We start from the raw sequence: 23,810 nt of genomic DNA, 5'->3' as shown, positions 1-23,810 counted from the left end.
TAAAACATATATTTACATATTTTTATATATGTTTTGTAACACTGTATGTTTATATAACATGTCATGACAAATATATGCATGTACAATATGTGCATATGTCCATCAGGAAGTGAACAGGAGACTTGGAGGTGTATTTTTGGGGGCCCATCTTCCGACACAAATCGGGAGATGGGCGTCCTACTCCTAAGGGTGCCCAAATCGGTATAATCGAAAGCTGATTTTGGCCATCAACTGCTTTCCGTCGCAGGGATGGCCGAAGTTCAAGGGGGCGTGTCGGCAGTGTACCGAAGGTGGAACGGGGGCGTGGTTAAGAGATGGCCGTCCTTGGCCAATAGTGGAAAAAAGAAGGGCGTCCCTGATGAGCATTTGGCCGACTTTACTTGGTCCCTTTTTGTTCACGACCAAGCCTTGAAAAGGTGCCAGAACTGACCAGATGACCACTGGAGGGAATCGGGGATCACCTCCCCTTACTCCCCCAGTGGTCACCAACCCCCTCCCACCCAAAAAAAATTTTTTTTAACATTTTTTTGCCAGCTTCAAATGTCATACCCCCAGCTCCATCACAGCACTATGCAGGTCCCTGGAGCAGTTTTTAGTGGGTACTGCAGTGCACTTCAGGCAGGCGGACCCAGGCCCCCCCCCCCCCCACGTGTTACACGTGGTGGTAAATGGGAGCCCTCCAAAACCCACCCGAAAACCACTGTACCCACATCTAGGTACCCCCTGTTACCCTTTAAGGGCTACGGTAGTGTTGTACAGTTGTGGTTTTGGGGGGCTCAGCACACAAGGTAAGGGAGCTATGCACCTGGGAGCAATTTGTGAAGTCCACTGCAGTGCCCCCTAGGGTTCCCGGTTGGTGTCCTGGCATGTGAGGGGGACCAGTGCACTACAAATGCTGGCTCCTCCCACGACCAAATGGCTTGGATTTGGCCGGTTTTGAGATGGGCATCCTTAGTTTCCATTATTGGCGGAGACTAATGTCGGCCATCTCTAAGCTCGACCCAAATGTTGAGATTTGGCTGTCCCCGACCGTATTATCGAAACGAAAGATGGCCGCCCATCTTGTTTCAATAATATAGTCGAGGACGCCGCTTTACTACTGGGCCATCCTTAGAGATGGGCGCCCCCGTTCGATTATGCCCCTCATAGTAACCTATGGAGCTTTGTACATCTACGTGCTTTGAGAATGAGCTCCTTGGTGATATAACTAATACAAAAATAAATTTTTAACAAATCTTGAGTAGCGAGGTGTGGTAGCTATGTTAGTCCACTTTTAAAGGTAATCAATAGAAATAAAGAGATGAAATCATGAGGAACATGGAGGAACTACACAGTATGAGCCAACTTAAGGAGGACCTGCTGAACATCCAAGGAGAAAAACAATACATCATTATCCGCAAAAAAGAAATAAAGCCGTCTTCTCTCCTGCAGAATCACCTGCTTATCGTGGAGCAGAAACAGCACTGCAGAACTAACATTCCCAGACAACTTGGAAACACTTTCCAATCCATCTGAGGTATGTGAAAATCAGAGCCCAAACAAACTAGGAAATCAGGGAAGTCTGCAGAGACCCTGCAGACAAACCACTGATCACACTATTAGAGACACAGATCAAATTGGGATAGTAAACCTCGCGAACCATCAATTAGCAAAGCATGAAGTCTATGTACTCTCCAAAGGGCTTTCATTTTGCCCATTCAGCAAGCTGGATGAAATTCAATTATACTCAGACCTGAAAGAATTCTTTAGAAAACTGCGCCTGAAGAAAACACACTGCCTTATCCTCTCATCCCAACACAACACGAACAAACCCACAAACCTAAATACCGTAGATTACGCCCTCCCCATTTCAGACAGCCTGAAAATTCTCTGGGTCACAATCGACTGTAACCTTACACTAGAGAGCCAAGTGAACTCTACAACCAAGAAAATGTTCCACTCAATATGGAAACTTAAACGCCTGAAGCAATTCTTCCCGAGGGAAACTTTCCGTAACCTGACACAATGGTACTAAGCCACGTGGACTACTGCAACGGAATCTATGCGGGATGCAAAGAGTAACTCTTAAAGAAACTTCAGACTGCTGAAAACACAGTGGCCAGACTTATATTTGGAAAAACGCGATTCGAAAGCGCCAAACCCCTCCGAGAAAAACTGCACTGGCTTCCAATCAAAGAACGAATAGCTTTCAAAATCTGCACCCTGATTCATAAAATTATCTATGGCGAAGCCCCGGGATACATGACAGACCTCATAGACCTCCCAACCAGAAACGCAACCAGATCTTCCCGAACATACTTAAATCTCCATTACCCAAATTGTAAAGGTCTCAAATTTAAATCAATTTATGCATCCAGTTTCTCCTACATAAGGTCAAGCACCTTTCTCCCTTTCCTTCAGTTTCAGTCCCCCTTCCCATGGGTCCAGCACTTATCTCCCTTCCCTCTAGCTTCAGCCCACCTCCCATGGGTCCAGCGCCTCTGTCCCTTCCCTCCAGCACCCCCCCAGTGGTCTAGCACCTCTTTCCCTTCTCCATCTTCAACCTCCCCCCCCCCCATGGGTCTAGCACCTTTCTCCCTTTCCTTCAGTTTCAGTCCCCCTTCCCATGGGTCCAGCACCTCTCTCCCTTCAGCTTCATCCCCGTCCCACAGGTCCAGCACCTCGCTCACTTCCCTTCAGCCACACACACCTCCATGCAGGTCTGGTACTTTGAGGCTCATTTTCAAAGCACTTAGCCTCCCAAAGTTCCATAGAAACCTATGGAACTTAGCCTCCCAAAGTGCTTTGAAAATATGCCTCTTTGTCTTCCTCTTACCCTCCCCCTTCCTGCTGTGGTATTTACCTTATGCAGCCAAGAGCCACTAACAGATCCCCACAGGCCTGCTCCAGGGCCTTCCCTCTACCGGGTCCTGCCTTCTGAAGCAACTTCCTGTTGACTGCTAGCTGCAAGGTAGATATCATGACAGGAGTGGGGGAGAAGGAAGACAGAGAGATGCTGGGACCCATGAGTGGCAATTGTGGGTTGTTGTTTTTTTTTTTTAATACTGTGGGAGCAAGTTTTGCTCCCACACCTGTGGATTTACCACAAGTCCCCATCCCTGTTTCGTTCTCTACCTGCATGGTCCTACCAATCTGCCCAATAAGGTGGCCAGAGCTGTGCCCGCCATTCTTATGATTTAACATTTTTATTGATGACAATTCAACAAAGAACACTTTCTATAGTCTGAAAATACATAAACTTGAATGTGAAAATATACACTCTGGGAAGTCATAGTACTACAGCCCGTCATCATCATTTTAATCTTTTATCCCATCCCCACAAAATCCCACCCCTCCCCCCACCCTCTCTATTCCCCCATCCACCCTCTTCCTCACCCCCTCCCCCCATCCTCCCCCAATGCAACGCTCAAAGTATCAAGTGGTCTGAACTACCTTTGCCAGGGGAGTTTGTTCAAAATTTGACTGCGTGCTCATAGCGAAATGATATTTAAATACGCCCCCCACACCGCCAAGAACCTCCGTTGCCTTCCCGGTGACAGGCCCGCACCTCTGGCTTCCCAGATCATTAATTCATGTAGTTTATTCCTCCAGTGCCAAAAGGAGGGAGGGTGATCCTGCAACCAATATAGAAATATACATTTCTTCCCTACAATGCACGCCTTCCCTAAGAACAGCTTCTCCCCTCGTGTGCCCGTACTCCACAGTCCAGGTACACTAAATACCACTCTTTCAAAAGTTAGCCTAAATTTTTTGTCCAGTACTTCTTGTAGGAACCGGGAGATCGCTGCCCAATATCTAGAGATACATCTGCATTGCCATAATCCATGAAAAAGTGTAGCCTCACCGCTTGTACATTTAAGACAGCAGTGTGAATCAGTTACCCCCATGTGAACAGCCTGTCTTTGGGAAACGTAAGCTCTATGCACCGACCGGAAATGACATTCCTGGAGTTCTGCACTATGGACCAATTGTGGCTCACTTTTAAGGGCTGTCAATAGCAACTTCGCGGATATTGGCTCTCCCACCTCTCCGCTCCATCTGTCTGCCACCATCTATAAATCATGAGCTTTCTCTTTATTGCATAATTCTCTATGGAACCATGGTACCGACACTTGGCCCACTGCATCTCCTTCTAGTAGTGCTCTTAGCTGGTCGCCAAAACTAGCCGACAGGCTCTCTGATGGTAGCGATCGCACGTAATGAGTCAATTGCCCATATGCCAGTATGCTTAATGGACCCCGCCCTCCCAACTCCGCAAACGTCTGATAATCCACCAGTGAACCATCCTGTTGGAGTAGGTTTTTCAACCTAAACACTCCCTTATCCAGCAATTGACGAAACACCTTAGATTCCCTTCCCGGCACGAAATCTAGATTCCCTTGTATGGGAAGCCATGGGATTCTGCCGCCACAACGGCAACAAAGCTCTCCATAGCTGCCATATTGGGCGCAGCAATACACTGTCCCGTAAATGTTCTGGCAATCGCCTTCTAGGGGCATGTACCAATGAGGCTACATTCCAGGGGTCAAAGTAGCTTTTTTCCAACCCCATATCTACATAGGTGCTGGTTCCCAGCAGCCAGTCTCTAAGATGTCGGAGTAAACACGCTTGATTGTATTTTCTAAAATCAGGAAACCCCAATCCTCCAAATCTTGAATTGCCCACCACCATTTTCCACTTCATTTTCGCCTTCCTACCCCCCCAACAAAATCTTGCCGCCAATTTATAGAACGCCTCCAGATCTCGCTTATTAAGCCACAGGGGCAGAGACTGCATTACATAAAGCCACCGTGGAAAAATAATCATTTTTAGCAGGTGCACCCTTCCATAAAAGGACACCGGTAGGACTGACCAATTCGTCAGTTGGTCCTTCGTCTCCTGTGAAAGCTTAGTTACATTTATCTTGTATAACATTGAGGTGTCCATTGTCAATTGTATTCCTAGGTATTGAAACTTCCCTATTGCCCACCTTAAGGGGAAATCCCCTTCCCACATGCCTCTCACTTCTTCCGAACTGGCCAATGCCTCCGATTTCAATAAATTCAATTGAAAAATGGAAAAGTCCCCAAATTCCACTAAACTTTCCATAAGATTTCCCAATGAGGTCTTAGGTTCTGTGATAAGCATTAATAAGTCATCTGCAAACGCAGCAGTTTTGAAGGTGTGTTTCCCTATGGTTACTCCCTTTATACCCTTATTAAATTGAATCTCTCGCAACAGAGGGTCCAAAGTTAAGACAAAAAGTAGTGGCGACAGTGGGCATCCTTGTCTTGTTCCCCTACTTATCGGGAAGCTATCCGACAATACTCCATTTGCATACACCTGTGCTTGCGGCTCTGCATATAGTGCTCTGACTGCCTTCAAAAAAAAACCTCCTATACCATATGCTTCCAGGACCCCGTACATGTAGCCCCAAATCCACCCGATCAAACGCTTTTTCAGTGTCGAAGTTTATTAAGAGAGCTGGGATCCCCTCCTTCCTAATTCTTTCCAGTGCCACTAATATCCTTCTCATATTCTTTGTTATTACCCCACCTGTGAGTCAGCCATCAGAGAAGGTAGCACTCTAGCTAGCCTGTTTGCCATAATTTTTGCGAGTAGCTTTACCTCCGCGTTAAGCAACGAGATTGGACGGTAGGATTCCGGCCTATCTGCTGGCTTACCCGGCTTTTGGAGAACTATGATTTGAGCTATGTTGAGATATCGAGGTAACCTTTCCTGTTGTATGATATTGTTAAATATTTCCACCAAAACCGGACTAATCTCTGATCTCAGCAATTTATAAAATTCATTCCTAAAACCGTCTGGTCCCGGGGCCTTCCCCAATGCCCCTTGCTGTATTACTAGTTCCACTTCTTCCACCGTCACCGGGTCATCTAATCTTGCCAGATCTGAGTCTGTTATGCGGGGCGAGTCCATACTGGACAGATATACCTCACTATTTTCCTGTAGTGTGTTCTGTGCTTCATAGAGTTGGGCAAAAAATTCTGTAAAACCCCCTTAATAGCTTTGTCTGTATGGTGTCTTTTACCATTGAAGTCTATTAATGTGGTCACTTTTGCTCGCCCCGTTTCCTTTAGCCAGACGAGCCAATAAGCCACTACTCTTATTTGCAAACCGATATAGCTGATATTTGTAGTAAGCTTGCGATAGTTTTGCCCGATCGTGCAACAATTCATTTAAATTTTGCTGTGCTTCCAATAACTGTTTTTTCACCCTTATAGTTGGTGTCTCCCCAAATTGCCTACGGAGGAAAGTCACTCGCTGCTCCAGGTGCGCTACCTCTCTGCGGCGCACCTTTCTCCCATGGCTGACATACGAAATCACCTCCCCTCGGAGAACAGCTTTCGCTGTCTCCCAGTACAGACCCGGTTGAGCCCTATGTTGAGCATTGGCTTCTGCATAGAGTTGCCATTTCGAGACTAAAAAAGGCAAAAAATGACTGTCCCTATAAAGAAAAGATGGAAAACACCAGCCACCTTCCCCAGAGACAGGCTCCCCAGTAAACTTCACCTCAACCCAGGCATGGTCTGAAACCATTTTGGGGCCTATACTGGATTCTTCTACCTGTGTTAATAGTTCCGGGGAGATCAACATGTAATCTATCCGGGACATTGTATCATGGGCTCTAGATATCTGTGTGTAGTCCCTTTCTAGGGGATTAAGCGTACTCCAGACATCTATCACTCCTAACGCAGATTCTAGTAAGAGCACCCCTCGTTCCGTTTGAGCCAATTCTCTATCAGTGGGCGCAGAACGGTCCAATTTTGGATCTGCTACATTGTTCATGTCCCCTCCCAACACTATCGGTATATCACCCAATCCCAAAATCTGCTTAATCACTCCTTTAAAGAACTTCCTCTAAAATACATTTGGGGCATATATGTTACAGAAGATCATTGGCTGACGTTCCAGCACTACATATACCAATATAAACCTGCCTTTTGGGTCTACTATAATTTTCATTGTCTCCAAGTGTAATCCTTTCTTTACTAGGATCACCACTCCCCCCCTTCTTCCCTCTGCTGGAGCCTCATAAATAGATCCTACCCACCACTTTTAAAATTTTTGATGTTCCGCCGTTGAGAGGTCCCTCTGTCCCGTAGAACCTTGAGCAATTTTTGTCTTTTAATGGGCGAATGTATACCCCCACATTCCAAGATGTGAACTTCACTCCTAGCATTTCAGCCTACTCCTTCCCTTTCCCATTGAAGCCTAATTTCCAATGAATCTTTTCCCATCACCCCATACCTGAGAGAATGTCCCAGCCACCATCCCCCCAGCATGGAGCAGATTGATCTTATGCCACATTTATCCATATTTACTCCCTCCAGCCCTTCAAGCATTGCCCTCCCTCTCCCCTCCCTCCCCTTCCCCCCTCCCTTATCCCATTCTCTTCCCTTCCCCCCTTCCCCTCTTTCCCTTATCGTTCCGGATGCTACCCGGAACCCTTCCAGACTTGAGCTTGAAGCCACCCTACCCACCTACTTACTGACCACCTATCTCCCCCTTCTTTGTCCCCTTCGTCCTCTCTGCCCCTTGCTTGTAGTCCTACTATTAATGTACTCAACCCCAGAAGGAATGGATCCTCAGGAGCTTAGCCTAGAATGGGTGGCAGAGCCGGTGGCTGGGAGGCGGGGCTAGTGCTGGGCAGACTTATACGGTCTGTGCCGGGGCTGATGGGTGGGAGGCGGGGATAGTGCTGGGCAGACTTATACGGTCTGTGCCAGAGCCGGAGGCGGGGCTGGTGGTTGGGAGGCGGGGATAGTACTAGACGGACTTATACGGTCTGCGCCCTGAAAAAGACAGGTACAAATCAAGGAAAGGTATACACAAAAACTAGCACATATGAGTTTATCTTGTTGGGCAGACTGGATGGACCGTACAGGTCTTTTTCTGCCTTCATCTACTATGTTACTATGTATAAGAGGATTTCACACATCTCAGGATCCACACTTCATAGTCTTGTGTACCTCATCCTTCCAGTGTTGAACTTTATTCTCCCCTGCTACCTAAACCTATGATACCCTCTCCTCCTTTTAGACACTCAACTCTCACACTCCTCTAATCACTCATTCCAGACATTCTTTGTTCCTTCATATTCCTGTCCTATCTTTCATCCTAAACATTCTCTCTCAGATTCATGCTCCCTTTAACCCAGCAGACTCTCCATTCACTGACTACTATTGTGCTCTCTTTCTACACCTTTAACAGTGACTAAAAATAGCATTAAACAAACATTCCCCCTCCCTTTCCCCTCCCCTCATTGTTACATATACAATGCCTGTTAACTTTTAGTCCATCGTCTTCCCCTTTCTCCTCGGGTGCTCATCTCATTATATGCCATAATCCAGCACCTCTTCGGTCGTCGCCAATAAAGTGACATATCAGCAAAAGTCCATACTAGCCTTTGTAGCTTCATTTCACAGGGTTTCAGCCGTTAAAGTGTCTCTCCCCGCTAATTACTCTGTTCTTGCTACATTCTTTTCACCATAGATATCCTTCTCCCTGCAGTTCAGTCTGTCAGCCTCCCATCACTCATTCTGATGCAGATCTCTTGCTCTTCAACTGTTCCATAAAACTTTTTGCATCTTCTACTTTGTCAAAAAAGCGTGCTCGATCTTGATCAATTATTTTTAGCTTTGCAGGGAATAGCAGGCTGAAGCGGACCTTTTGCTCAAAAAGCTTGGCGCATACTGGTACAAACGCCTTCCAGGCTGCCGCCACTTTGGTGGAATAATCTTGAAACACAAGAATTTTACTGTTCTGGTAGCATAGTTGTTTGCCTCCCCTGGTCGCTTGCAGCACCCGCATTTTATGCGCATCGTTGAGTATTTTGAGGATGGTCATTCTGGGGCGAGTCTCTCCCTCGCGTCGCAGGCCTAGCCTGTGTGCCTGTTCCACACGGAGTTCTCCCGCCAGTTCAGGAAGCTCAGCCGCCTCTGGAATCCATTTCTCCAGGAAACTCCTTAAGTCCTTATCCCCAAGCGCTTCTGGCAACCCAACCAGTCTTAAATTATTCCGTCGTGAACGGTTTTCAATATCTTCTAACTTCTCCTCAAACAATTTGAGGTGCTTTTGCAGGGCTGGGCTCTCATCCGCTAGCTTCTGCACCATGTCTTCCACGTGTCCAACATGCTGCTGCACTTCTTTAAGACTCGACGCCATAGTAGCGTACCGTTCCTCCATACCGTCAAGCTTCTCTAGTATTTGTTGAAACTTGCAGTCCACCAACTGTTCTACTGCCTCAGTCACCTCTCGGATGATGTCCACCGCCCATTGTGAGCTCGGAGTTGGAAACGGCGGTTGGTTCTTCTCCGCCATCTTGGCCTCCGCTCCACATCCCTTCTCGCGACTCTCCTTCCGCACCGTTTTGGATGCCATCCGCTTCGTGATTCGTTGTACTTTGCACACCACGACCTCCACTTTATTCCTGTGCTTATTAAGCCCGTTTCGGGGGGAAACAGGTTGGCTATTTTTCCTTTTGATTCTATCGGGTGCCTCGGAGCAGCAAGAGCATGCGTCCTCACTCCTCCATAGCCCAACCGGAAGTCTGTGCCCACCATTCTATGTGGGCCCCAGTCAGCCATGCTGACAACACCCATAACAAAGGAAAAATTCCAATACGGGGACAACAACAGAACGAAAAAAAGGTCACACCAAACACACACCAACAAAGAAATGACAACTAACAAAAATCCACACAACACCAAACATAGAAGCCTCATACCAAAAAATTCAAGTGGGTTACATCAACGCCAGATCCGTCGTTAACAAATCAACAACAATAACTGACTGGATCATATCAGAAAACCTGGGTCTGATCTTCATCAATGAAACCTGGATCCAAGATCAAAAGGACCCCATAATTCTTGACCTATGCCCTCCAGGTTACAAAATCACTCACTGGACCAGAAAAGAAAAGAGAGGTGGAGGCATAGCACTAATCGATTGATTCCACTTCATAACCGATACCACAGCTGAGTCCATAACAACCCAACTGGAAATTGCCTCAATCAGAATCCATAGCAAATCCTTACTTGACCACCTGAACTGTATCCTGTTCTACCAGTCAATTGGAATGAAAGCCAGTCAACTTTCACAGACTTTGTTTCACACACTTGTGTAACCAACTCAAACATACTGCTACTAGGAGACATCAGTCTCCACCTAGAAGATCAAACTCAGCTAACGCACGAGAATGCAAGGAATTCCTCCACTTATGGGATCTCAAATGGCCGCACACACAAGCAACCCACGTCAAAGGGCACACACTTGACCTCATCGCACACAAATTGTCCACAGACCAAAAAAATTAATAATAGCTGATATCAAATGGTCAGAAACACCATGGACCGACCACTACAAACTCAACCTAACCCTAAACTGGTGGAAGAAGAGCTCACACCATCTACAAGAACACAACCTACAGCACAAGAGGTCAAATAGACCCGAAAACATTCTGGCAAAAAATATACAATAGCGAATGGACAACACAAACGAACTCCATACAATACCTCTCTAACTGGGACAAAAGATGCAGAAGCATACTAGACGAAATAGCACCAATACAAACAAGAACATCATGAAGACATATCTTGATACCATGGTTCAACGACGAACTGAAAAAACTAAAAACACAATCCAGGAAACTCGAAAGAGCATGGAAAAAAATAAAGACAAACACATGCTCAACGCTTGGAAACAACTACAAAGAAAATTCAAATATGCAATAAGACAGGCCAAAAGGTCATACTACAGAACCAAAATAGGACCAGACTACAAAGACACGAAGAAACTATACCAGCTCGTAAACAAATTACTAGATACCACCTTGGTCACCATGACCAACACAGACATCCCATCCGCAGACAAACTTGCCAAATATTTCAATGAAAAATTGTACATCTACGTAACACACTTCCTCTTGACAATACTGATATCGAAAATTTCATCAACGGTCTGGACCCAACCCCAGGATAATACACAGCGGACCGAACCTGGTCAAACCTCGCCTTCCTCACCAATGAAACAGTCACCCAGGCAATTCATAAGTTCTCAGTCACTCACTGCAAATTGGATACATGCCCCAGCTACCTAATAAAATCCGCCCCGACCACTTCATAGCAGACCTCACATCCCACCTAAACTACTTACTCCAACAAGGTCTCTTCCCTAAGGAAAATGGCAACATCCTACTCACCCCAGTTCCTAAAGACAACAAGAAAAAGACAAGCGAACTCACCAATTACCGCCCAGTAGCATCTATCCTGCTAGCAGTCAAATTGATGGAAAGCATGGTAACTAAGCAACTCGGTGATTACATAAATAAATTTTCAATCCTACATGAATCACAATCAGGATTTAGCCCCCTCCATAGCACTGAGACAGTACTCATTACACTCCTGGCCAAATTCAAACAGGAAATAGCAACAGGTAAAAGCATATTCCTCCTTCAATTCGGCATGTCCAGTGCATTCGACATGGTAAACCATAACATACTACTAAGACTCCTACACTACTTCGGTATTGGTGGAAACATACTTAGTTGGATCAAGGGTTTCCTAACCACTAGAACGTACCAAGTGAAATCAAACTCAAACATTTCATCACCCTGGAAAGCTGACTGCGGAGTACCTCAAGGATCACCACTATCACCGACCCTCTTCAACCTAATGATGACATCACTAGCCAAGTCCTTATCCAACCATGGCCTCAACCCATTCATCTATGCAGATGACGTCACAATATATATACCATACAAAAATGACCTGACAGAAATCACCAACGATATCAAACTCAGCCTAAACATCATGGACTTATGGGCAAACACATTTCAACTAAAACTCAATACAAATAAAACACACTGCCTCATCCTCTCATCCCAATACAACACGAACAAAGCCACTAATATAAACACCCCAGACCACACCCTCCCTATCGCAGACAGCCTGAAAATCCTCGGCGTTACTATCGACCGTAACCTTACACTTGAGAGCCAAGTTAAATCTACAACTAAGAAAATGTTCAACTCAATGTGGAAACTCAAACACGTGAAACCTTTCTTCCCGAGGGAAACATTTCGCAGCCTGATACAATCAATGGTACTAAGCCATGCAGATTACTGCAATGGAGTCTACGCGAGATGCAAAGAAAAACTCATAAAGAAACTTCAGACCGCTCAAAATACAGCAGCCAGGCTTATATTTGGAAAAACACGATTCGAAAGCGCCAACCCCCTCAGAGAAAAACTACACTGGCTACCAGTCAAAGAACATATCACTTTCAAAATCTGCACCTTGGTACATAAAATCATCTATGGCGAAGCCCTGGGATACATGACAGACCTACCAATAAGAAACACAATCAGATCAACACAAACATACCTAAACCTCCACTACCCAAGCTGTAAAGGACTCAAATACAAATCAACCTATGCATCCAGCTTCTCCTACATAAGCACACAACTGTGGAACGCACTACCAAAAGCAGTGAAAACAATGTACGACCACCTGAACTTCCAGACATCACTAAAAACCAACCTGTTCAAAAAGGCATACCCAACCGACCCAACCTAAGTGCCTAAACCTCGCAACACAACGAAACAAAAGATCATAATAGACTCTACACAACTCTCTATGATTCCCCAATGTGTCTATAACACATGAACCTTATTCATCCACAACAACTCTGTATTTGTTTTACTACCGGAAATGGCGATCGCTCTACAGTATTATGTAAGCCACATTGAGCCTGCAAATAGGTGGGAAAATGTGGGATACAAATGTAACAAATAAAATAAATAAAATTATATAGGCAGTCAAACATAATGGATTCTTAGCTATAACCACATATCATCTGGCTTAGGCCTCAGCCTCTCTAGCTGCCTCAAGCCCAGTCCGTCCCCCCACCCCTTGGTGAAAGAAGGAGTAGACACTGCTCTCAATCAGTTTTCTTTTTATTGTTTTATCCCTGAGGTAAGCCGGGGGGGGGGGGGGGGGGTTGAGGAGGAACAGTCCACCAGTGTGGGAAAAGGGGGGGTAGGGGGAGGCAGCAGTCTGGAGTGAGACACAGAATACCTATTCTTGGAGGGGTGGAGGACCTCTGAAGGACCATACCAACCACCCTGGCCACATTTTCTCTGACTCCCCAGAACCAGGTCTGCAAACCTGTCTGAGGCAGCCCTCTGGAGGGGGTAGGGAGTGGGAAAGAATTAGCTCCTTTCCCCTTAGAAAATGTCCCCTGGGACCCCTGCCAGCTAACCTTACAAACTGAAGCCTGTGGGCTTGAGCATGGGTCTGTGGAGAGTCCGAGCCCTCTGCGTTTGACGAGGTTAAGGTACATGGACCAATCCTTGGGAACAAACCCTGGCCAAGGCTCTACCTCAAGGGATGCAGGCCTTGGATTGCACCCTGAGGAGACAGGCCTACTCTGAAGAAAACTTGATGGACCACTCCAACCTTCACCATCTGGTTGGTGCAGCAGAGGCAGAGAAATGCTGGCAAGTTCCAGGGCTGCACCACACTTTATACTGGTGATGACATCACTTAAATGTCAGTAATTCTCTGCCTCCATCTGCCAGTTGGGGGACATAACCCACTCATCTGGACCAGTCTAACAGGGTAAATCAAATAAAAGATAAAACCACAGTTGCCAAACCTTTGATCATTCTTCAAATTATTAACACAAAAAATGCAGTCACAAATTTGAGGTGCAAAAATCATAGTGCAATCTAAGTTGTGTCTTTACCAAAGAGACACAATAGGGAGAGCAAACATGGAGCCTGCCTGGAGGAGATTTAGGCTGAAACACGAGTCATTTCAGGTCTCCCCTTATGTTTTAGAAGAACCTTTAATAAAGACTATTTTGGACACCATCTGTGAGAGGATCTTTTCCTTTGCTCTACTGTTTCAAGGTTGGTGCAGAAATCATAGTAACATAGTAAATGACATCAGAAAAAGACCTGTATGGTCTATCTAGTCTGCCCAACAGTCACATTCATTATTTAAGCATTATCAAAGCCCCGAATAGTGTCCCTGACAAGGGTGGGTCCAGGTGCATGCAGCAGGTCAAATGCACAGGCTGGGGCTGCTTTAACAAGGAGCAGAGGGAGCCGAGTATCCATGGCACACTGAGAATTCGCCAGCTTCGGAGCTCCAGCAGACAGAGACAAAAGCAGCCACTATAGCACTGACACAGGTTTTTGGCTTCATGGCTTCAACAGTTTGTCAGAAACAGGAAAAAGCAACACTGGGCCTTCAGGTTGGAGATAAATGCAGTTCTTTTATTAAAGAAGTGACCCGACGGGCCATGTTTCGGCGCAAGAGTGCCTGCCTCGGGTCTAAGTTAAAAACACATAAACATGAAAATCATAAATCAATAAAAAAAAGCAGACATTACATATAAGGAATTATTTGAAACTATATACAATGTAAAACATTTTTATAGGTTAAATATCAATTCCACATGATAGGTAGGAGTATTTTGGTAATTGAGAACCAAGTGATTTAAGAGAAAAGCATATAATTCAGAAGGAAAAACACCATCATATAAGATAATTAAAGAATAAAATAATACAAATATTGACAAATACTGTATGTAAATAAATTATATAAATAAATAATATGAATTAATTGATCTTACCAAAGTGTTCTTATGGATATGATCACAAAGTGTTGGAATGAACCAGGCAATCAGGGTATTTTGCCTAGTATAGAGAAAGGATGTGTTGTTCAATGTATTTAGAAAATAAGCATTATATTACATTTTGTTCTTGAATTCAGAGAACTCAAATTCCCATATATTGTTGGATATCTTATAGAGAATACCACAGACGAGGTGAGCACGATATGTACACCAAAATTTTAACCAATACTAATGACATAGTAATTCTGTATAGAAGATGCTAATTGATATACATAAAAATGGTAGATGTAAAGACCAACGTCTGATTCCATAAGAAGTATAACGGAGGATGTAAACAGTATGATCATTGCAATACTAAAAACCAGTATTCAAAAGCGGGGAAAGTTGAGGACATAAATTTATTTATTTTATTTATTTTTGGTACATTTATACCCCACATTTTTCCACTATAGTGAGCACAATGTGGCTTACAAAATTACAAAGGATTACAATGCGTAGAGGGGTAGTGACACAAAAGTGAGAAGGTCTGGAAAGAACAGGAGGATAAAACAAGGATACTTTACTAGGTGGAAGTAGTCGGTGGCTAAACGGGTGTAGTCAACATGAGGAAGATGAAGGCTTAGCATTAAGTGGGGGATAAACTTTCTCAAATAAAAATGTTTTTAAATAGTGTTATTTTTATGCAAATTGGGCATTGTGATGGGCATAGGCAATTATTAAAAAATCCTTGGCGCTCAAGTCACGCTTTAATATTTAGAGTGTGGCTTGTCTACCGCCACAAACTTAAGTGGAAATTGAAAACAAAAAAGTTATGGGAATTATGTTTCATGGTGGGGATCCTAATGAGCAGACCCAGGCCCCCCTATTTAGCACTATGATCTCCTCACATGGATATTTTCTTTTTTTGGTCTGCCTCTCCCCCTTTCAGGGGTTGCTGTGGACCTTAAGGAAAAGGCACCTGGAATTCCAGTAGGGGTCTTCAAGGGTCAGCCCGGATCCAGGCAGGATGAGAACCTTGAACAAGCCTGGTGAGTTTTGTCCTTGAGGGTTTCTTGACATTGATGCCAATATTTCAGATGAGTGGAGGTACCAAGCACAAATTGCTCTTCCCTGGACACAGTATGGAAGCTGACTCATATTGAGGGTGCTTAGCACACACTGGCACCAACACAGCTGATTCCTAGAGTTCTGGCACAGACTCATGGAATGATCCTTCACCTTAACAATTTGAATTCAGAGAGTCGTGGAAGAGTGGAGTGGCCTCCCAGGGCACTTTGGTGGCAAATGTGTTCCTGGTGCCAGGAAGCAGAACAGTTCCTCCAGCCACCCTCCTTTCCCCCTGCCCTCCCCTCCAGCCACCCATGTCCAGCCACCCTCTTCTCCCCCCTGCCCTCCCAGCAGCAAGCCTCCCACCCACCCAGCACTAGGCAGGCAGGCAGGCCTCCCTCCCACCCAGCACCAGGCCTGCATCCCTCCCAGCACCAGGCCACCCAACACTCCCACCCATCCAACACTCCCACCCACCCAGCACCAAGCCTCCCTACCTCCCACCCAGCACCAGGCCACCCACCCAGGCCACCAAGCACCTGGCCTGCCACGCAGCACCAGGTCTGCCACCCACCCAGCACCAGGCCTCCCTCCCAGCACCAGGCCACCCAGCACTCCCACCCACCCAGCACCAGGCCTCCCACCCAGCACCAAGCCTCCCTACCTCCCACTCAGCACCAGGCCACCCACCCAGGCCACACAGCACCAGGCCTACCACCCACCCAGCACCAAGCCTCCACCCAGCACCAGGCACCCCTGCCTCCCACCCAGCACCAGGCCACCCACCCAGCACCAGGCCATCCACCCACCCAGCACTCCCACCCAAGCACTCCCACCCAAGCACCAGGCCACCCGGCAGCAGGCACCAGGCCACCCACCCACCTGGCGTCAAGCATTCCTTCCTCCCTCCCACCCACCTGGCACCAGCCCGCCCAGCCTCCATCCCTCCCTCCGAGCAGGAAATTTAAAAAAGTCTTTCCTTGTCGGGGTTAAGGCAGCGTCAGCAGTAACAGTGAAAAGCATGCTGCTGGTTCGGCGCGCCTTCAGCCTTCCGTCTCTCAAACTCTGGTCCCGCCCTCATTTCCTGTTAGGGCGGGACCAGAGCTTGAGAGACGGAAGGCTGAAGCGCGCTGAACCAGCAGCACGCTTTTCACTGCTACTGCGTGCTGATGCGGTGTTAACAGCGACAAGGGAAGCCTTTTAAATTTCCTGCTCGGAGGGAGGGATGGAGGCCGGGCGGGCTGGTGCCGGGTGGGAGGGAGGGAGGAAGGAATGCTTGACGCCGGGTAGGTGGGAGGGAGGGCTGGAATGGGCTGAGAGGGCTCTGCGTGCCCTCTCTGGCATACGCGCCATAGGTTCGCCATCACTGCTCTAGGGAGTCAAGGGCTTGAGGCCCTTAGGGGTATAGCCAGGGTCACTTCAGTCCTGATAATTACGAGTTGAAAGAAAACCAGGATAGAGACTAGAAAGCTGCACCACCAAGTGTGTCCTTATTTAGGGGAGAATCAGTGAGGTTTTGTTTTTTTAAACAATAAACAACCCTGGTCATACCTTTTGGGTATTCCCACCGAGCTTATTGGACAGCTCTGAGGGGGGGTGAAGCCTCAGTTGGGGCCTTGCAGATGGCAGAGAGTTGCTGGGTATCTCCCCAAGTGATCCTATGGTCCTACCACTGCAATTTAGCTAGAGATGAGGTCTACCTGAGTTGAGCCCTCATCTGTGCGAGGTGGGGGACAGAGATGCTGGACCCATGGGGGGTGGGCTGAAGCTGAAGGAGAGGGAGATAGGTGCTGGACTAGAAATAAAGTGGATTTTCTAAATAATGGCTTGTAGACTTTTCTTTTAGAAATGATCCAAACTTTTTTGAAACCCTGCTAAGGTAACTTTTTACCACATTTTCTGGCAACAAATTCCAGAGTTTAATTGCATGTTGCATTGGTGAGGCAACATTTTCTTTAACTAAATCCATATTGTCCATGGGACTCATTTTCAAAGTACTTAGAGGCCCATTTACTAAGCTGCGTCAATTTTGAGTTATCGCCCGGCTACCATGTGGCCCTTGTGGTAATTTCATTTTTGATGCATGTCCACTATGCACGCCGAAAATAATTTTTATTTTCTGGCGCACGGCAGAAACTAGGCAGTAATTGTCATTCTACTTGCATAGACAATTACCACATGGTTAACGCGTGAGACCTTACTGTTAATTCAATGGCTGGAGGAAAGGTCTTAGACTCAAGATGGACACGTGCCAATTTTTATTTTGCCGCACGTCCATTTTCATCAAAATTTTAAAAAGGCCTTTTTTACAGGCGCACTGAAAAATGTATCTGCGTGCACCCAAAACACGTGCCTACACTAGCACAGCCCATTTTTCGGTGCACCTTAGTAAAAGGGCCCCTTAGACTTTGTAAGTCTAAGTGCTTTGAAAATACAGCTCTTTGTCTCATTAATCCATGGCTCTATATATGCTCAATAATTTTGTTCTTTATTATAGTTTTGACCATTTTCCCCAGCACCAACATCAGGCCCACTGGTCTATAAGTTCCTTGATCACCTGTGGAACCCTTTTAAAAAATTGACATTACATTGTCCACCCTCCAATCTTCCACTTCCATCATTGCAGTGCTAGGCTGTTGTACTGTAATATATTCAGTATAAGGTTGGTCTTAAGCATGATTAATAGTGCCAATCTATTGTTGCCAGTATACTATTGTCAAAGCAGATCTGTAACTTCCAGGGCTGCACCACACCTTATACTGGTGATGGCATCACCTAAATGTCAATGTTCTTTGTCTCTGTCTGCTGGTTGAGGGACATAACTCGCTTGTCTGGACTGGTCTAGCAGGACTCAAGAGAAGGAAATTAAAAGATAAGAATGAATTTCACTTTCACAGAATCATGGGTGCTGGAATATTTGTAAAAGTTAGAGAGCTAAAGCTCTTTCTCTCTCGGACAACAATTTCAGTCACCACATCTCTTCTCTTCTATCCCCTTCCTCCCTCACACAACACAGCTTCATTTTGTAAGCTGTATTATTGTTTTATAACTATGATGGGATGTATTGCTGCAAAAATTATTTGTGGGGTAGGAGGGTAGGGGAAGTGGAAGGGTTGACTATGGTTTTAATGTATTTGATTCTTTAGTTTTGTATTACACTTTAAACTTTTTTGATAAGGTATGTTATCAAGTGATGTAAATAAATAAATTTATATTGAAATGTTGGGGGGAAGCTACCAGATCACCATTGCTGATACCAGTGGCAGTGGCAGTAGCAGCAGTTAGCGAGAATAGGAGCAACTGAAGGAGCCAGTGTTCATGCTGTCTGCCTTCTCCTGCCTTCTGTTTGGGAGGTAACGCTGAGGTCTATGTTCACATGCTATCTCAGTTCTTATTGTAATTGCCTGCTACTACTGCCACTGGTAGGACGGGGATCAAGTACTTCTGCAGCCTTCCCTGTACTATCGGATAAATTGGTTCCAGAGAGAGAGAAAAAAATAAGGCACCAATGCCCAGAAACAAATGCAGGCACTAGAGGCCATTAGCGCTGGACTAGCGCTCGCATTTGCTACTGCTGCATGCTTGGAGGCCTCTGGTGCAGTAAACAGTGACAGCACCCGAGGATAGCGCAGGCAGCATGCAAATCAAATTTAAAACAGGCAATTATCAATTCTTCCCGATGCTGAAAGAAGAGCACCGTGAACCTTACAGCAGCTCGGAGCTGGCGTTGGGTACCCCAGCAAGCATGAGCTGAAATCCATGAAAGTGCACATAAGGGTCTGGAGGTCCAGTGGACTCAGACCCCCCCCCCCCCCGCCCCTCCCCAAACACGTAAGGGTCTGGAAGTCTGCTAGACCCCCAGCTCCCCAAAGACATAACCACCCCAAATGAAAGAAAAGCCTGGTGATTCAGTGGGACCCTGGCCATGCCTACCCCCATCCCAAAGACCATTCCTGCTGGCCCACCCCTCCCTCCATGGCTTACCTCAGAGTTGGAGGAGGAGGGACGGAGTCCTGCTCCCTCCTCCTGCGGATGTCTCCTCAAAATGGTGGTGCCCTGCCCAGTGCATCATGGGATGCACTGGGCAAGGCTTAACTACCATATAAAGGTTTTCTTTAGCCCAGACCTGTTGAACCTCTTCTGCGGGAGGATTGTGCCTTGAGCGCATGCCCAGGCACAAACCTTCCACAGAAGTTCCCCTATAATCAACACTAATAACACACCTATATTTGCATGTTATTAGCATTGATAATAAGGGCAGTAATTTTACGGCTCTGTTCAGAATAATGCAGGGAAATTGATCATCGCCTCCTAAGTCTTTAAAGAAATGGTTGAAGTAATGTGGGAGACACTTGACTTCTATCTTTTAAAAGTGGGAGAGCCATGATCCTTCAGTTCTGCTCCCACCTTCTGTTCTAGCACCACTGCACAACACCTATAAAGGGAAATGGGACTTCATATATTGCCTTTCTGTGGTTTTTGCAACTACATTCAAAGCGGTTTACATAGTATATTCAGGTACTTATTTGTACCAGGGGCAATGGAGGGTTAAGTGACTTGCCCAGAGTCACAAGGAGCTGCAGTGGGAATTGAACTCAGTTCCCCAGGATCAAAGTCCACTACACTAACCACTAGGCTACTCCTCCGCAGGCAGTTCATAACATTAATTCTTGTGGAATCCATTGGTCACTTTCCCTTCACCTTCTTTGATTTTAATCACTAATTTTATTCTCTTTCAGGGATCCTGAAAACTGGAGGGCTGTGTTTGGACTTCATAATATGTTATATCGCAGTCATATGACTGAAATACGACTGATTAAAGATATTATTATTAATAGAAATTTCAAACAAGAAACAATGGATAATGATATAGCATTACTTCAGTTGATAAAACCTATAGAATTCAATGATTATATCCATCCTGTCTGCTTGCCAAATAGCAGTATGGAAGTGATGGATATGTCAGGGTGCTTTATAACTGGCTGGGGAACAACATCACACGGAGGTAAGCATTTGTGTAAACTTGATGGTCTGAGAACTTTAGGATCTGATTTGATGCTTCTGTGTGCATTGCCGATTTTGTAAGGTACATTATATGAGTGTTCAAAATCATGAACAAATCCACAAAATATGAAATAACAACAATCAGGGAAAAAGCCTCAAAGAGCTTGGGGACTATGTGAAAAGTCTCTACAAGCTAAACGGACAAAAAATGTCCTCTGTTCATCATAGGCAGAAAACCCTGAGGCTACAGCTGTAAAAATTATTTTTGCTGAAGCCAAAATACTTTATTTTAGTCTTTTTGATTTTTTTTGAAATTTTTTAATATTGATAAATCATTCTTCAATGCATTGAACGTTACACTACAATCTCAAAGGAACATCTATATATAACTGGTTCACTTATCTCTGTTCAATGTCAATCCTGCTCCCGCTATGCGGTCCCTCAAAAGCTGCCTTTTAAAATATTTTTTGCCAGCCTCAAATGTCATACCCAGCTCCCTGACAGCAGTATGTAGGTCCCTGGAACAGTTTTAGTGGGTGCAGTGCACTTCAGACAGGGCGGACCCAGGCCCATCCCCCCCTACCTGTTACACTTGTGGTGGTAAATGTGAGCCCTTCAAAACCCACCACAAACCCACTGTACCCACATGTAGGTGCCCCCCTTCACCCGTAAGGGCTATGGTAGTGTTGTACAGTTGTGGGTAGTGGGTTTTGGGGGAGGGTTGGGGGGCTCAGCACCCAAGATAAGGGAGCTATGCACCTGGGAGCAATTTCTGAAGTCCACTGCAGTGCCCCCTAGGGTGCCCGGTTGGTGTCCTGGCATGTTAGGAGGGCCAGTGCACTATGAATGCTGGCTCCTCCCACGACCAAAGGGCTTAGATTTGGTAGTTTCTGAGATGGGAATCCTCGGTTTCCATTCTCGCTGAAAATCGGGGACGACCATCTCTAGGGACCATCTCTAAGGTTGACCTAAATGTGGAGATTTGGGCGTCTCCGACCGTATTATCGAAACGAAGTCCACTTCAGTGCCCCCTAGGGTGCCCGGTTGGTGTCCTGGCATGTCAGGGGGACCAGTGCACTACGAATTCTGGCTCCTTCCACAACCAAAGGGCTTGCATTTGGTCATTTCTGAGATGGGTGTCCTTAGTTTCCATTATCGCCGAAAATCAGAAATGACCAAGTCTAAGGACGACCATCTCTAGGGACAACCTAAATGTCAAGATTTCGGTGTCCCTGACCGTATTATCGAAAGATGGACACCCATCTTGTTTCGATAATACGGGTTTCCCCGCCCCTTCGTGAGGATGTCCTGTGAGGACGCCCTCAGGAAAACTTGGGCGTCCCGTTTGATTATGCCCCTCCATGTCTCAAATTTAAAAGCATAAACCCTTTAAACTACCAGTTCCTTCTTTGCTGATCAATAAAAGTACAAGCTTTCAAATTGTAAAATTAAATTTGCACTGCTTGTGACTTGGCTGTAATGAGTCTCATTTTAGCATTAATACGGTATTTGTCAAAATGTACTGTGCCCTGTTTTAGGTCCTTCAGCCGTTATTTTGCAAGAAGCAGAAGTGAATATTCTCTCTAGTTCCCTATGTAATATATCTGGATGGTATGATGGAATCCTTACTTTCAATATGCTTTGTGCTGGTTATGAAGAAGGTGGTGTTGATTCTTGTCAGGTAAATAGAAATTTTTATTTATTTATTTAGATTTAGCCAATCTCTTTTTCAGTTATAGCTCAAGGTGAATTATATTTAAGTACACTATATTTTCAAAGCACTTAACCTTCCAAAGTTCCATAGAAACCTATGGAACTTTGGAAGGCTAAGTGCTTTGAAAATATGCCTCATATATGTATTTCCCTGTCCCTGAAGGGCAGGGCCGGTCTTAGGCAGAGGCGACCAAGGCAACCGCATAGGGCCCCGCGCCTAAGGGGACCCCGCACGGCGCGCCTCAACTCTGCCTCACTCGTGCCTCCGCTCCGACCTCTGCCGCTGCTCGCCTTAGTCGCCTGAGATGATCCCCATTCCCGCGGCTCGGCACTCCACTCCTGCCACCACCGGCGCGGTGCCCACCCCCGGCTTGGGCCCGCTGAGCCCGCCATCAGCTCCTGAGTCCCCGGACCCCAGCAACTAACTGAGCGATGCCAGCGAGCCAGCCCAGGCAGCGACGGCCCCGCCCCCGACAGCGACGACAGACAGTTGCAGCGCGACAGCTCACCTCCAGGCTCCAGCCTCCTGCTCAATGTCCCGCCTTCTGATGTATTTCCTGTTTCCAGACGCGAGGGCGGGAGTCACTGAGCAGGAAAAGCTGGAGCCTGGTCGGAGGTGGTGAGGATGCAAGGTGAGCCATCGTTGCTGATGCCAACAGTTGTGCACTTATGCCAAATTGAAATTGGATTCCATGCAGGCAGGAGATCAGGAGAAGTGTCTCTCTCATCTAACGACGCTTGCGGACGGTGCAAGGGTTGGAAATGTCTGCCTCCCTGAGAGGAATTTGGCCCAACAACATTAGTTGCTGGAGACGCTGAGCAAGTAAGATCTTCTGGCTTGGAAGAAGCTGTTTCTAACATATCTGGGTTATTTTCACATAGATCTGCAGATATTTCTCCTGATAAAAATTTGGATGTCAATAGCAGATTTGGCTAAAACACTGCTTCCAGTAATTAATGATATGACACCTCGAATTAATCATTTGGAAGCTAGACTACAATCACAGGAAGAAAAGATTACTAAGCTAAAATCTGAGAATGGAAATCATGAAGTAGCAAAATCTGATATAAAGTAGGTACAATCAGTTCAAACTATTTAGTAACTGATGTGGCTACTTGCCTCTCTGGTTTGATGGGTTACAGAGTAATAGGGGAATTTGAAAGTACTGGATCTTTTCTTAATATTTTTCCTTTATTCTCCTTTGTTATGAGAATTGGAACTACTAATTGTAGTGGACTTGAACTGAATAATTTCTGGGGAGGGGAGGTTTCATGATAGCATTGTGCTTATTATTTCAATCAGTTTTTTTGTACAAGTGTAGCTTCATTTGTCTTTATTTGAAATTTCATAAATAAAAAAATGTTCTAAAAATGGAATAATCTTATCAATGGGGTGGAGC

The 23,810-nt window shown here is 45.8% G+C and overlaps 1 protein-coding gene across 1 annotated transcript in view; it reads left to right on the top strand.

Moving 5' to 3' along the window:
- The window catches only part of LOC115464633 (transmembrane protease serine 12-like), a 102,651-nt gene that overhangs the window by 23,682 nt on the left and 55,159 nt on the right, over positions 1 to 23,810 (top strand). The window contains exons 3-4 of the mRNA XM_030194996.1: positions 20,433 to 20,698; positions 22,236 to 22,378. Coding sequence (XP_030050856.1) covers positions 20,433 to 20,698; positions 22,236 to 22,378 — 409 coding nt within the window. The remainder of the gene's footprint in view (positions 1 to 20,432; positions 20,699 to 22,235; positions 22,379 to 23,810) is intronic.

Source organism: Microcaecilia unicolor, chromosome 3 (assembly GCF_901765095.1).
Source record: "Microcaecilia unicolor chromosome 3, aMicUni1.1, whole genome shotgun sequence".
Taxonomy (NCBI): domain Eukaryota; kingdom Metazoa; phylum Chordata; class Amphibia; order Gymnophiona; family Siphonopidae; genus Microcaecilia; species Microcaecilia unicolor.
The sequence above is the reverse complement of the archived record's forward strand: the minus strand, read 5'-3'. Positions and strand labels throughout refer to the sequence as shown.